Here is a 15,455-nt window from a genome sequence, read left to right on the forward strand (position 1 = left end):
AATTACTGTGTGTTAAAAGCTCAGCATTGAAGTGGATAGAAGAAAAATTAAGCACTTCTATTTTGTTAATAACTAGATCTTTTAGTTGTAATGAATTGCAAGGAGTATAACTGGAATTTTAGGAGCACGAGCAATACATCCAACTAGATCATCTTGAACACATGCATACAAAATGTAAGCAAATTAAATCCTCTATCCCTCATTCAGTTTTTGTCATTCATTAACATTTTCTTACCAAGTGATACCCTAAGGCAATTAATTACAGTTTTAAGTCAACTGGGAATTTTTCTGGCAGGCCATTGAATTGTTATTAAAAAAATGAACTGAGTAAATAATGACTTACAACAAATTGAGAAAGTGAAAAGCTACAGCTGTTGGCCTTCAGGGCCAACAGTTAATATGCTCAGCTTTCCTCATGCCACACAAAGAGTGGTTTAAGTTTAAAACTTTGCACCATTTGTGTTCTTAAAATATAGAGATGTCTGTACCTTTGAAAGTAATTTTATACCACCTGTTCCTCTTTGAAAACAGACCAAGTATATACATAGTAATTGAGGGATGTAGTCTGAGTGACATCCCTGTAAAGGAAGTTTGAATCAAAAGAAGGTGGTAAGAAGTTCTGAAATGAGTGGTTTGTATAGCAATTTATACAGGCAGTGTGGCAGATAAGTGGATTTGGGATAAGTGAGGTGAGTATATTCAAATTTTAAGAAGTTAAAGAGAATGAAAATCTAGAATCCAAGGTGGAAGGTGGTATAGTTTTAACTGAGATTTGTTTAATTAGTTTAATGTATGATCTTGTCTGCATGAAGTATTCTTAGAGAAGTTAGTGAAATATAGTTAAGGTTTGAATTAAAAGCGTAACAGCTATTCTGCTCCTATTTCCTGTTTGGACACTCTCCTACTCGATAGTACAAGTGCCACTGTGTGGATTAGGATAAAGCTGTCCAACTGGTGGCCTGCAGCCTGCCATCCACCCTCCAAGGGGTTAACATACAGCGCCCAGGCTCCTGCTCAGCTACCTCTCCCCTCCATGGCTCCTGCTGCTATGGCATCCACGGTCTCTAGGCTTCTCAGTCCTCCAGCTCCTGCTTCTTGCCTTGGCACCTGGAAGTGGTGTGACAGTTGGAGAGCCAGGCTGCCTATACTTCATGGCTGTGTTCCCATAGCCAGGCAGGAGGCTGTGCTGCTTGCATGGCAGAGAGGAGCTGGGTTGCTTGTATTGCTTGCACCGTTTGGAGGTGGGGGTAATAAGGTGTTCTGCATTTGCATTGCCCCATCCAAATACAAATCCTCTTTTCTTTTTTTTTTTAATTCATCCTCTCCCTGCCCTGAATGACCCGATAAATTGGGTTGAGAAGAGTTAGAACTTTTTATTTCAACATTTTCAGGAAATTTGTCAAAACAAATAAAATATTTCAGATTTTTCAGCATGAAACATTCTGACATTTTGGACAATTATTTTTAAATTTTCATTATACAAAAAAAATATAAGTTTGTGTAAAGATAAAATAAAACCTATGAAATGAAGCAAAACCTTTTCCTTTCAGATAAAACAAAAAACAAATTGATCTGAGAAAACCGAAGAAAAAATGTTTCAGGTTGATGTGAAACACATTCCTTCCTCCCTATTCTCCTATAATTTTAGCTTCCACCTAGAAACTAATCTGGGTGGTGATTGCCCATTGGGAATGCTAGGGTGAAATAGGCTTTACACTGCTGTTGATTTTTGGTTTCAAAGTTTGGCAAATTCCATGAATTTCATGGCATTTATAGTTACGATATTTAGTGAAATTGTGATCTTGCACAGCTAGAAGGAGCTTTTTGTGCTTTTTCCTATAAAGTAGGAAAAAAGCTGTATTAAATACGTAACTGTAAATTACACAAAGCACATTTGTAAATTACCAATTGTACACCTGGTTGCGAAGGATTTCCTAGGACATGTTGCAGAGGTAATGGATACAGGCATTCTCCTTGCATGCATTATTGAAGTAGCAGTAGTTTAGCATTTTTACAGGTAGCAACTTGCATCAGTCGACTTCTGAGAGGGGTCAGGAAGTGTCACTGTTGTATAAACAAGCTGCTATGTCAGACCTACCATCGCACTAAGCTCTTGGGAAGGTGCTAGCATTGTATTCTGTGGAAACTAACAGCTGATAGATAGCAGACATTCCCCAAATCTTCTGTTTGCAATCCAACCTGTCATCAGATAGGGCAGGAGTAGCCTTCCTAAATCCAGCTGTGAGTTAAGAAAGGGTATCAGATACAGCTTGGCAAGGGAACATACAAAATAGTTACTGAGGGAGACATAATTAAATTGTTGTGCTTGTATTTAAATACTTTGGTTTCTCTCATTTGAATGAGAGAACCATCTCATACCTGAATGAGGTATTGTCTTAATAACATCCAGCATTTTTTCAAGAGAGGGCAGAAATAAGGAATAAATGGCACTGATGGATTCAGATTTGTAGCACAGTTATCTCTCTGAGCCTTTTTTGACTTCACATTTCATGAAAATCAGCAGGGGGTTTGTGCTTTGCTTCCCACATTACATTCCAAATACATTTACAGTGTGAAAATACAGAATATGAGCCTTAGTTTGAAAAATTTGGTAAAGGACACAAATGATGTGCTGCCCCCAACAAAAGCAACTTGGATACTGAGCGACTCGCCTGGACCTTGAGCAAACTAGGTTTTTGGGTGGATTTTTTGTTTTTTTTTGTTTGTTTTTATTCAGAGATCCAACGTCCAGTTTAGGTCATGTTGGCTAGTGTGAGACAAAAGATAATAAAATAACACATACCCACCAAATAAAAATCCCAGGTTATTGCTAGTTTATGCTTTCTTCGTTGGCTTTTTAGATTATGGATTCTTTGTGAGTAGGTTCTTGCGCAGCATCCCAACTAGAGCCTGGCAGTTCTGGGCCTTACATCTGGGAGTTCCTTCATCACTACTAGTCTTTCATTTGCTTCTTTTACCTGCAGCTATTTGGCTTTCATAACCCTTTAGATTCTCAGGAGGATAGTAGTTATCCTATTGGAATATAAAACTCCTTCTCTAAGGCTGCTCCAGGGCCAGCCTCTTTGGCTTCCTCTTTCTCTATCAGTTGCCAAACAATACAGTTAGGGCTTCCCTTTCAAAATGTCTCTGGCTGCTTGCTAACTTCTCCAAGGTTTCCTTTACAGGTAAATTTACATGCTTGTACAGATAAATTTACATTCTAGCTTCGTGAGCCATGGGATAGTTGCACTTATCTAGACCTGTGTTTCTCCCTTCCTCCACCCAATTATAAGACAAGCACCCTTTTACAGACACTAATCATGTACTTGATACTTTGGCTTTTCCCCCAGGGTGAATACTTGATGCAAGCATGCTATTAATTATATTAAAGAGCAGCTTTGCAGTCGCACTAATGAGACAAGAAATAAAGCATTCCTCCTCACTGCAAATCTTTAAATTTAGAATAGGCATTTCTCTAAAAGATCTGCTGTAGTTCAGCCAGAAGGAATGGGCTGGATTTGGAAATTTATGGCTGAGATTGTGACTTGTATTATGCAGTAGGTTAGACTACATTAACATAATAGTCCCTTTTGGCCTTAAATGCCGTGTCAGTGAAAGAGATTAAATAAATGAATGCTACTATCACTGATGTAGGACAGATCACATAACTCATAAAACCACATCCCCTCAGTAAATAGAACTGTATTGTTAGATGCCATCCATTTTCTTTTGGTGCCTTGTATGAAGGTTGCATGTCCACATGATCTGGCCTTTAAATGCTGTCAGTCAGTTTCTGACCTTACCCAGCTGAAAACAAACAAACCAGCAAACGTGGATGAAACCAAATGTCTCTTTCCATACTGATGTTTTTAAAAGCAATAGGGACCTTTCGTTAGAGATCCCTTATCTGTGCTAAAAGATCCAGGTCTTCCTTTAATACCCAAGCTGTTTTTCATGGGACTGCCGGTAGAAAAAAAGCCTCAGATCTGTGCATTTTTTTTGTCTTTTACAACAGCACATGCCATTCATTCAAATACATGTTAGATAGAATTTTGCAATGGCAGGTCGATTCCCTTCCTTCTTCCTCCCCTCCCCTCCCCCCCCCCACTAGACAAAGCCTTTATTTTAAGAAAAGGGAGAAGCATAAATTAAAAGAATTATTGGTGAAATTATTGGATTATGGACTTTCCTTACTGAGCAACAGAACACATATTCTGTATGCTCTGCAAAGTGAAAGGTGTTTAGCTTGTCAGCCCTAATTAATAATGGTCCAAGTGATACCATTTTTCTTTATTGATTTGGTAAAAGGATAACTACTGATAAGTGTGTAGTACACAGCCCTCTGCCCTTTAATTAGAGATTGGTATAATGTCAGTCTGAAGGCTATGGCTGTCCTTCATATTGTCTTAATTTGGGGATTTGAGTAAGAATGAAATTTCTGTCTTGTCTAGTGGAAGTTGAATATTTGGGTATTATAATTAACTATGACATTGTACCTTGCTCGGTCTTTATAGCTATGACGGGGGATATATTCCCAAGAGTACCAGGATAGAATGTTTGTAGGGGACATTGAGATTCTCTGGTAAAAGACACTATCTTTAATGGTTTCATTTTAGGTTATTCCCAGAGAGATTTCAAGGGGATGGGTGTAGGCATCTCTTGAACCACTAGAAATAGCTTTCCTAGAGTGAGTGTTGGGCTGTAATTACCAGTACTGAGAGATGGAAATCCTGAAGTATCTCTTGAACAAACAGTTAGTTGTGTGAAGGGACAGGTGTTGAATCTTAAATCAGTTAGTAAAGCGTGCATTATCTCTGTCGTACGGAGACTGAGGCTCACTTGAGTCTTTAATAACATCCATTTATAAATAATCCGTGGTGGTTTTGATTTTGAAGTTCTTACTCAGAGACAGCTCTCCAGTGTACTGTTCTGGGTATGGAGAGCAACAGTGAGTCCTTTGAGAATGAACTGGATAGGGGAAGCTATTGTAGAGCACGAGGCTTCCTGGACCCCTTACGTATCTTTAAGGTCACACGGAGCATGTGTGAGAGTGTGTGTTGTGCTAAATTCTTATGACTTGCAAAAGGAATTTGAAAAGTAAATCTTAGTTGAACTTTTCAACGTACAAGTGAAACTTTCCTAGAAGCTTATCTGTTAATCCCGTACTGTAATTCTGTTATAGCATCCACGCTTGTCAAGTTCACTGATGCATAATTTGAATAGAGTCTTTATAACATTAAAAATCCCTTAGCCTTTAAGATACAGCCATAAATTAAATGTGTTCTGTAGCTTTCCTTTCCTTTCGTCCCCCCCCAAAAGAAAACTTCAGAGATGTAAATCTTAGAGGTAAAAGGAGCTTTAAAAAGCCTCTGGGGAAATATGCAAATAAGCAAAATATCTCTAGGAAAATTAAAGAGAAAATCACTGATGTGGTGATGAAACGTTGTCAGTAGAGGTAGTGCCAACTGAAATGCATTACACATGGGTAACACTGTTATAGAAACAGGTGGTGTTGTCTAACCTGCCTGGTAACTAAATTATACACATGTTGGCTGTCTGAAAGAAATAGACTAAAATGGTGACAATGACTGTCACCCGAGAGCATCAATTTCCATTTCATGGCAACTGTTCAAGGTTTTGAAAACTATATTTGTTCTGCATTGGAACAAGAAACAAACTTTTTTTTTCTTTTTTGAGAAGGATCAAGTAGGCTGTGTGTGCACACGCACGCACATCTAATCCTGGATCCAGTTCATTTGTGGGGCTGTGTCACAGGCCAGCTGGGCACTGTGAGTGTATCAGTTTAGTTGCAGGCTGACTGGGTGCTGCAACTGTATCAGCCACTGGGCTGTTTGGTTCGGGATCAAGGAGGCAGAGTTGGGATTGAAGCAAAGGCAAATTTATTATAGCTTACACACAACAGTTAACAGAAACATAAATGTGATAAGCAGATAATGCAGTATTAAAGGGTTAATAGTAAACAATAACAACAGATAGATGGATCAATTCTGTCTCAGGCCAACTGGGCACTGCAAGGGTATCAGCCACTGGGCTGTTCAAAACAACAGATAGACAGACATGGATTAGCAATTTATCGATAGTCCCTCGATGCCAGGTGCGCGCCAAGTGATTCCAGCGAAGTCAGGCATCCCCGATCGATGCCGTCGGAGGGATTACCAGGAAAGATCCCTTAATTAGGATCCAATCCTCACTCGCACCGGGAGTTCAGAGTCCAGGCTCGAAACAGTAATGCCCGTACTGTTCCCTCCTTCCTGCTGGTCCCCTGACGCACACGCTTTTTATACCTAGTCTTATGCTAATCTGTTGGCTTTAGAGCCACTCACAATCTTGCCCTATAGCTGTTACCCTATGGGATAGAAAGGTGTTAAAAATTATCATAAAAGGTTACTACCCAGACTCGGGTTTATCCAATAAGCAAATTACAATGCAGCACCTTTAGGTTTGGAATTGACATCACTAAACCCAACCCTTTTAGGTTTTTCTGAATATGCTTTCTTGAGGTGACCTTTCTTGGAATGTGTTGGATGTACCAGGTGGTTGGATCCAGTTTTTATCGTCAAGGCTGAACCCTTTATCATCAAGGCCGAACCCTTAAAAACCGTTAAATCAGCTAATCTTGCAGCTACAGCTTCGCCTTTGGGGCCCAGTCAGTTCCACAAACAGTTAGTTTTATTTTGGTTAAACTTATGACAGACAAGTTACATTTGTGGGTTACGAACTTACAAGCTTTATATTAGCTAATATTGCCTATTAGGCAAAATACCAAATGCCTCCAAGAAGCACATATTTATTGCTTGTTAATCCCTCTGGTTCTGGCTGTCACAGGACTGACATACGGGAGATTCAGGTTCTTTCTGTGCCTGGTTGAGACTAGGTTTCTACTCCAGATCATGTATTTGAGATGTGCAGTTTAGATGACTTGCTTAGCATCATTCACTGGGTATATTTAGGTAGCATAATTCAGTACTGTGCAGAGTTAGCTTGAATACTGGAAGCAGCATAGCCATGTTAATATGGCACTGAAAAACAGGATATATTGACTAGGGCTGGGCACCATGCTAATACATTGATGGTACCAGAGCTAATTTAGGTATATCTACACAGTACTATATTGTGCTTCGTAGGTGCATCCTGTGTGCTAGAAGAAAAGTGGGAATATGGTTTTCCAGTGCAGCCATTCAGCTATGTTCCTTTCTTTTCCTGTAGTCCATGCTTCATTGTCTATACAATTTCCAAATTCTGCAGTAAATGAGGTGCACCCTGTGCATGGATTCAGGCAGCGGCTTTGGGGAAAAACTAGCCTTCGGTCATAATGTGTGTATATATAAGGGAGCTGAAGGGTGAACAAGTGACTTCAATTCTGGTGTCTCCAAAATTTTGTGTCAGACTTGGCAGACTTAAAGATTTTCTTTTAATACAGATTGTACAGTATTTGTGTAAATATATATGATATATGCTACTGGGAGCAGGAGCAACTGCTATTTGAGTTCCTGTTCAATCATGAGGGATTGGGGTAATTAGTAACTGGGTTCTTAAGCAGCTTTACTTTCTACTGAAGCTCATAATGGAAGAAATATCAATGTAGCTTTGTTAGACTTAATCTAAAATTAATTTTGAAATTCTCAAATAATTGAGAGATAAAAGTTTGGGTTTAACCTGTCGCTTGCCTGCGACAGTTATCCAGAGCTTGTTAACATTGCTTACATAAGCTTATCAGTGGGAAGTTAGTATTATCTTTTAGTGCACTTAGTAACCTGCTGATGTTTTGAATAAAAAAATAATGTGTAAACATTATATTGTGTAAGCAACTGTTTTTTAAAATGTGTTCTTGGTTGCTTTTGTCCTCCCCTTATGACCTGATAGTGTCTTTGTGTGAATGGCAGATAGAAAGATGGCACAATCAATATACATTTTTACTTTACTGTGTACAGGAAGTGGTGGTGTATATGGAGCATGCCATCTATTCAGCAGGAAAGACTTAGCATAGGCTCCTCCACAAATCTCCTTTTCACAAGGTTTTTGCAAGTGAGTTTCTTTTGCCAGGTCCATGCTGTAGCATCTTTCAGTAATTGAAACTGAGCAAACAGCACTATAATAATTTCCCATCTGTGTCATTGTTATCCTTTTTTCTCAAATGTTTTGCCATTGGCATGTTTTCTGTATTGGAATGAAAGGGGCACAGACTATGATAAATGCTGGGTATTCTTTAGTTCTTTACAGCAGACTTTGCTCTTCGCACAGTTCTTGCCCTCATTCTCCTTGGAAACTGGAAGGTTTTGAGCCTGATCTGGATTTCTATACTATTATTTTCCTCCCTAAACCCATCTGGCTCCAGGCCTCTCTAGATTTCCCAGTCTATCTCATGCTCCATAATGCCCCATCACTTCAGAAGACGGTTCAAGGACACTTTTCTGTGAGAATTGGGCGATTCCTATACACGTCTCCAGCTTTTCATCCGTAAAATAGGCTTGCTGCTGCTTCTTCACTAAAGTGGATGTTGGATAGCTTCAAAGTATGATGAGTGAGAATCATTTTGAGATGCTCTGATGGCAGTGGCTATGTAAGGACTGAGTGTAACTGAATCCCAGCTTCTCCATGGGATCTGTATGTTTGGAGGTAAAGACGAGGGCTGTGCGAAGATTCGATCGCTGATTCAATTTGGAGGAGATTTGGCTCAATTTGGCAGCCAAATCTCCAAATCCGAATCAAATCAGGAGACCCATTAATCTTTCTGAATCGAATCGGAAGTCTCCAAATCGATTCAGAGAGATTCGACTATTTGGCCATAGACACAGGGTTTTTTGGGTTTTTTTCTACGTACCTCGAGGTATCAGGCACAGCTTGTGAATGCTAAGATGGTGGGGCAGATGGAGCATGCCACAGGAGCATGGGCAGGGGGGTCCCCCGTGCGCTTGGCAACAGATCCAGAAGTGACCCATGAGTACTTCTGGTCCGCTTCCAGGTCCCCTGAGGAGTGTGTGGGGGACTGCTCCCCAGCTTGGCAACTGGTGCCTCTTGGGTCTGGGGCACTCAGGGTTCCCCCACGGCTGATCGCGGAGGCGGGAAGAGGTCAGTCTGCCGCCAAGTGCATGGGGGAACCCCCCCCCCCAACACTCCCGTGGGACACTCCATCTGACCTACCATCTCAGCATTCACGAGCCTGGTACCTCGATGTACATACAAAAAACATAAAGCTGTATCTATGGCCAAATCGCTGATTCTCCGAATCGGAATCGAATCTTCAGATTCAGCCAAATCGGATCAGGACAATGATCTGAATCAGTGAATCAAATCACTGTCCCCCTAATCAGGCTGAATCCGAATCGAATACTTTCCGCTTCACACACCTTTAATAAAGACAGTTCTGCAGACAGGTTTCTCAGATCTGTAGACTTTGGATGCAAGGAGAGAGAGAAGCCATATGGGCATGGGTTTCTTGCTACATAATCTGGAACAGCAAAACAAAACAAAGGTAAATTCTGTACCAGAAACCGCACTACATACACTATTCCTCCAACTAGAAATGATTCTAAAGAAGTGCCCTTATGTAACTGTTCTTTACATGTGGTTTGTATTAATTTTGTTACTGTTAATGAAACTCTCATGGTTCTTTTTTATCAGCAGACTCAAGCTCTCTCTACTCCCCATAACTTTTAATATGGAACTGAAGGTTATGGTGTGTCGATTCAAAGGTCTGGTTTCTACAGAACTTGCTGACTAAAGCCACTTCAGTTGCCCAGGCTTGAGACCAAAGTATTGTGACATGAAATTTAAACACTGAATTTTTAAATGTTGTCTTGTTTGAATTGTCACAAAGCTTAAGGGGATCAGGTATTTTGGATGTTACATTTAATGTGTTGAAGGGCACAGACAAAAAGAAAGAAATAGAAAAAGTGAGTACCTCCTCTGCTACTACCCAACAATTGAGAGCACTTTAATAGTGTTAGATGTATAACTTGGAGAAGGTCATTAATAGTTCTCTGGTGTGTTAGTAATAAATCATTCTACAAAACCAATTAGTTATAATTCAACCACTCATTTCATTTGAACAGCATTCTGTTAAAAACTATGCTCCTTGGAGACCTGTAATTGAGTTGTAGTATTTGATGGGAACAATGGAGGCAAAGTAACTGCTGTTATCAGTATGGGTCTCATTATTCACATAAAGAAGTAAATCATGATGAAAAGTCCTGTTAATAATAGTTAGGAAAGGCATTTGTCAGTCTTGGGTATCTAAAGCAACCAATTGCATTTCTTGGTGTACAGCTTTTTTTAGTGGTTTTGTCAAGTCATTTCTCTACCTAGGGTATACTGAAGCAAAAAGCCCAGTACCTGTTTCTTGCAAATCCTATTTTTTCTGGTAATATTGTTTGCTGTATTTCATTGCTTTATTGTTTATTAAATTTGAAAGAATACCTAGACCTAGAGTGTCTAAAGTTGAACACCTTCATTCAGTAAGAGGGTGGATCCTGCTCCTCCAACTCCCAACATACACAAACACCCCAGGCAAGTCCCAGAGGACCCTGAAATTGATTTGCTTTCTGGGTGTTTGACATCTCTGTAAATTGGGTTTCTTGCATGGATTTAGGTGCCCATGCTCATGTTTTATACTTTTGGCCTACTTACTTTGATTTCCATCATGTCCTTGTTTGTCCTTCTCAGAACAAATTGAATTATTTGACTAGGGTGGAAGTGAAGTAGCACTACTAAGAGCTTCAACCAATTCCTAAGATGTTTGCTGCCTTAATAGAGAGTTGGATGTAATGAAATACATGTATGAAAAGTGACAATGTTGGGTAAAGGTTGTACAACTGGGGATATATTTCATCATATTAAATGGACGGCTTTCTTGGTCAGTTTGTCAGTTATTTGACTTGATATGATGCTCATCCTTCCTACACTGTGAAAATGAAGTGATATCATGAAGGCCTAGAATTTTAATCTTTAATAAAGATAAAAAGTGTCATTTTAATAAGGACACGTTTCTTTTAATCAGGTTCATTATCAAGGATCCTGGTTTTCTCTGATTTAAAAAAAATCCCCAATTTTCGGTTAAAAAAAAAAGTAACCCCAAATTCACATTTTTCCATGATTAAATGGAACATCACTATCTAGAGATAGCTCTAGATAGTGGTTTCCATTTTAATCATGGAAAAATGTGGATTTTAAATCAGAAAACTAGGATCCTTGTTCATAAGTATGGCAGAAGAACAATACAAAGTATCTTTGACTTAATTTTCAGTGGTTTTTAATTTTGTTTCCAGCTAGCAAAAAAAATCCGTGAGAAGTTTAACCGCTACTTGGATGTGGTGAATCGTAACAAACAGGTAGTGGAAGCATCATATACGGCTCATCTGACCTCGCCCTTGACTGCAATCCAAGACTGCTGTACTATTCCACCCTCTATGATGGAGTAAGTATTGCATGCTAAGGCTACTTGTACTTTCAGTTATGTTGTAGAGAAGGAAAAAGCAATTGGTTAGGATGAAAGTGCTTTTTTAATGCAACTGGGTGTTACCTGCAAGAATTGTGTGCACTGGGAAAGGGGGAAAGACAAGTCCTATCCTGGCTCTTGTTTGTTTGCTTGTAGGTGCCAGAATCCCATTGTGCTAGCCCTTGTACAAAGGTAAAAATCATAATAGTGATAATGTTGTTGTTGTTGCTATTGTTGTTGTTACCCTTAATTGTATGCATGACATTAATGAAACTTGCCAAACTTGCTAAACTTACCACTTACTAAACTTTTAGGAAGTATTTTTAAAATGTTACAATGTTAGATTGGACTTGCTGAGAACTGATGCATTATTTGGGTAAAAATGGAAACATTTTTTGGTGAGTGAGTGTTACTGGTTTTGTGTTGTTCAAATACGAATTTTTTGAAAGTCTGGAAAGTCATCTTTGCTAGTATGGCATAATGGAGTTACCAAGCCTGTTTGTTTTTCCACTTGTATTAGGCAGTTTTAGTTTCCAGTAACAGCATAACCTTTTTCCTCAATGAGTTCGGTGGTTGCTTTTATTGGAGTCTGATCTTCCATGTGTGTGGTTACTAGTGATGAGGGAGATGGGTCTTTGTTTGTCAGAAAGTGCAGCTGAGAATTCTTCCATTTAAAAACCCAGACTGAATTAAGTAGCCTTTTAGGAAGGGAAGGGTAGGGTTGAGATGAAATGTGTTGACCAAGTTCTGCAAGCTGTATTTGTAAACAGATTCTGCTCTTAAGGACAGTGAGTCTTTATCTCTGTAATGTCACAACCCAAGGGTGTGATTTTTGTTTGTGTGTGCTTTGGCACTGCTGAATTATTTCCCGCCCTTTGTAGCTTTCTTTGCAGGGTGCATTTCTTAGCTGCAGAAAGGAGATGCACGTTGCAAGGAGTTCCCACCATTTGTATTTAAATTTGTGCCCCACTATTGGTCAGTTCTAAATTATTCCTACGTGGCGGCTAGCGATTGGCTTGCTAGCCGTATAAGAGGCTTGAGTGGTTTCCACCCAAGTTGGAGGACTCCACGAACATCAGGAGGAGGAGACTTCACGTCTCGTGAAGATCTCTAAGCGCTGCGGAGCCTATTGGACCCAGTGTGTATATCAAGAAGGCTATAGGGGTCTGATCAGCCTCTCGCCTCTCCCCGTCGCCGAACGATCCCTCGACGTACCCTTCCCTGCGCACAAAAGTTCCACGGAGCCTAGCAAACTTCGTGTGAGTGAATCCAGAGCTCTGTCCGAGTCCTTAAACTGGGACTTAAGTGAAGTTTTCCTGGAAGTTTTCCAGCCTGCACTGCGACCATCTACGGTGTAAGTAAACAATCTTAAATCAACCATTAAGCGCCATGCCTAATTCTAGCATGCCACCTGCCTTCCCCGACCCGGCGTGTCCGGGCTGCTGGCCACAGCCCCCCGCGCGAAAAAAGGGCCTCGGACTGCTCCGGGCCCACACATGTAGAAGTAACAAACTCACGTTTATTATATAGAGGAAAAGAAGCACTGCAACAAAATATAAATTACTTGCTGTACTTAAATGTCCAGATACAATATAACCCACAACTATGGCACGGTTTCAGAACTGGGGAGAAATGCGACTTGTTTGTATTTATTTTGACTGGTCAAAACCTTAATGGAGTTAAGTCTCAGATGGCTGCAAACAACTGTTCGCTCCCAATTCAGTGGTCTGGATGTAGTAAATTTGTTAGTCTCAAGCCAGCTCAGAGTAGACAGGATGCCCACATCAGAATACTAATACTGGAGCTAATTGACCTTTTTTTTGGCAGCTTCAGGACAAAAGATCAAGAATTAAAGGAGAACAGAGAATTTGCTCCCCTCTCAACTCCTAGTGATAAGAGCTACCAATCAACAGTAATATAAATGCTCAGCAGGGGGCAAAACATGGGAGGGCAACTTGTAGCTTCATTGTGCATGTTTCAGAGGGTTAAAGTTTAGTTCGGTTTTGTTTTAAAGACTTCAGTCATCAATACTGGTAATCTGGCACCTTTCCTAAGTATTACTTTTACTCCACATTTTTTTTCAATAAAGCAACTTAGAAGTAACTTGGAAGCTGAAAACACAGGACCGGGAATGGTTTTAATACAGGAATTCTTCACAGATTAAGAAAATTGGTAGGAACCATGCTCGTAAAATACAGAAGGTAGTGGTGAGGGGGTCTTGTTTCAAGAGAATCTCCTGAGAGTCGAAATGCAATCTCTCCAACTGATTAATGGGCAAAATAATACTGAATTTGTTAGGTAATTCCCAGTTGGTTGTTTGCTATTGTTTCATCAGGCTCATCCAATTTATGAAGAAGACCAAATTAGATGTTTAATTATTATCTAAGGACAGGATAAATGGAATACATAGAGTACATACAGATGTTCAGGTTAATTAGATCATGTACAAATGGCCACCCAATCTAAGTGTAAGGTCCAAGTCTGGACCTTACACTTAGATTGACCTAACTGTGAATGACAGAAGTTCAGAAAGTTTAGATTGGTGTAAAACTGGCCGATCCAATCCAAGCTAACCCTGCCTCTGAGGCAGTCTGACTTAGATCGGGTCTGGCAAAACCAATCTGATTGAATTTCTGAACAGTTCCCAGCACATCCCTGGGGCTGGAAAAGCCCAGCTGCTGGCCCCAAGTCCAGGCTGTACTTTTCCTAACCTCCCCCCACCCTAAGACACTGGACTATTTTTACGCCCCCCCATAGACCAGCAAAGCCCCCTTCCCCCCCCCCCTTCCCCTGCAAGCCTCTCCGTGCAGATTTTACCAGCCTTCACTGGAGCTGGGAGCTGATAGAAGTAAGTCAGGGTTGGGGGAGGGGTGGGTGGGATGGCGTGGGAGTTTCATTTGTCTGGGGGTGGGGGAGGTTGGTGGGGGCTGAAAATAGCCCCTGTTCCTATTATAATAGCCCCTCCTGGAGCCTCCCCAGTTTCCACCCCAAGCCTGCTTTCCCCCAATTCTGCCAAGCCCTGCCCCTGCTAGTCCCACTCCTCTCCCGAGTTAATTTAGATTAGGTGGCCATTTTTAATTTGACCTAAACTCCCCAAATGTCTGTATAAACCTATAATTCCCCAGGTCTACCAAGATCTTTCCACAAATGGCAATGGAAGGTTATAGAAAGAAGGAATAGAAAACATGACCTATTTAAAAAACCAAGCATTGTTTCATTAGTATTGCTACGTTTTAAATGCTTTAAGTCAGGGGTAACCAACCTGTGGCACAGGTAACACAAGTGACATGGGCAGCCTCTGAGTGTGGTATGTAGCAGAGTGGGCAGATAGTAAAGCAGAACATCAGGCATTGGAGCACAGTGAAGGAAGCAGAAAGTAGAGCAGGTAAGAAGCACAGGGCTGAGAGCAGAAAGCAAGGGAAGGGGGTCAAAGCGGCACTGGTGGAGGGTGCTGAGCTAATTTGTGGCATGTCTGCCAAAAGTTAGGCCCGTACTGCTTTAAGTCAAATTTAGCATGCTTCACTGGAATGAAATATTCACTTATTGATTTCTGGGATATTAACATTTAGTTTTTTTCTCCCTTTTTTTCCTTCCCTACTTCTTGCCTGCACCCCTCTTCCTTTAATTCTTCTGCATTCCTTTGCGTGCAGACCCTCCCAGTTCCAGTCTGTGGGCTTGGCTTCCTTTTCCCACCTCATCTGCTGTTAACGTTCTTCTACTAACAGAAGAATATCATGTCAAATTGACATTTAATGGGCCATTGCTGGGTCTTAGTTAGCACCTCTGTGTGATGAGCAGGCAGGCGAGAAAGTTCACATTTGTCAGAGACTTGTTTCAAGCTGTCTGCTTGGAGCGTCAGGAAGGCAGCTCACCTCCACAATCCAGTGTGCTAACTAGTACCTAAAACGTGAGTCTGGGATCTAGTTCTGTGCTCTGCGATCAGAATTTGGTTATTTGCTTTGTCAGGCAGAATCCTTTCATTAAAAGGAAGAAGCTAAGC

General features: G+C 40.6%; 1 protein-coding gene across 2 annotated transcripts in view; it reads left to right on the forward strand.

Annotated features, from left to right (window-relative positions):
* The window catches only part of CACHD1 (cache domain containing 1), a 183,471-nt gene that overhangs the window by 78,698 nt on the left and 89,318 nt on the right, over positions 1 to 15,455 (forward strand). For both annotated transcript variants that reach the window (XM_006272603.4, XM_019489122.2), the window contains exon 3: positions 11,286 to 11,434. In XM_006272603.4, coding sequence (XP_006272665.4) covers positions 11,286 to 11,434 — 149 coding nt within the window. The remainder of the gene's footprint in view (positions 1 to 11,285; positions 11,435 to 15,455) is intronic.

The sequence above is a fragment of the Alligator mississippiensis genome, chromosome 5, assembly GCF_030867095.1.
Source record: "Alligator mississippiensis isolate rAllMis1 chromosome 5, rAllMis1, whole genome shotgun sequence".
Classification (NCBI taxonomy): Eukaryota; Metazoa; Chordata; order Crocodylia; family Alligatoridae; genus Alligator; species Alligator mississippiensis.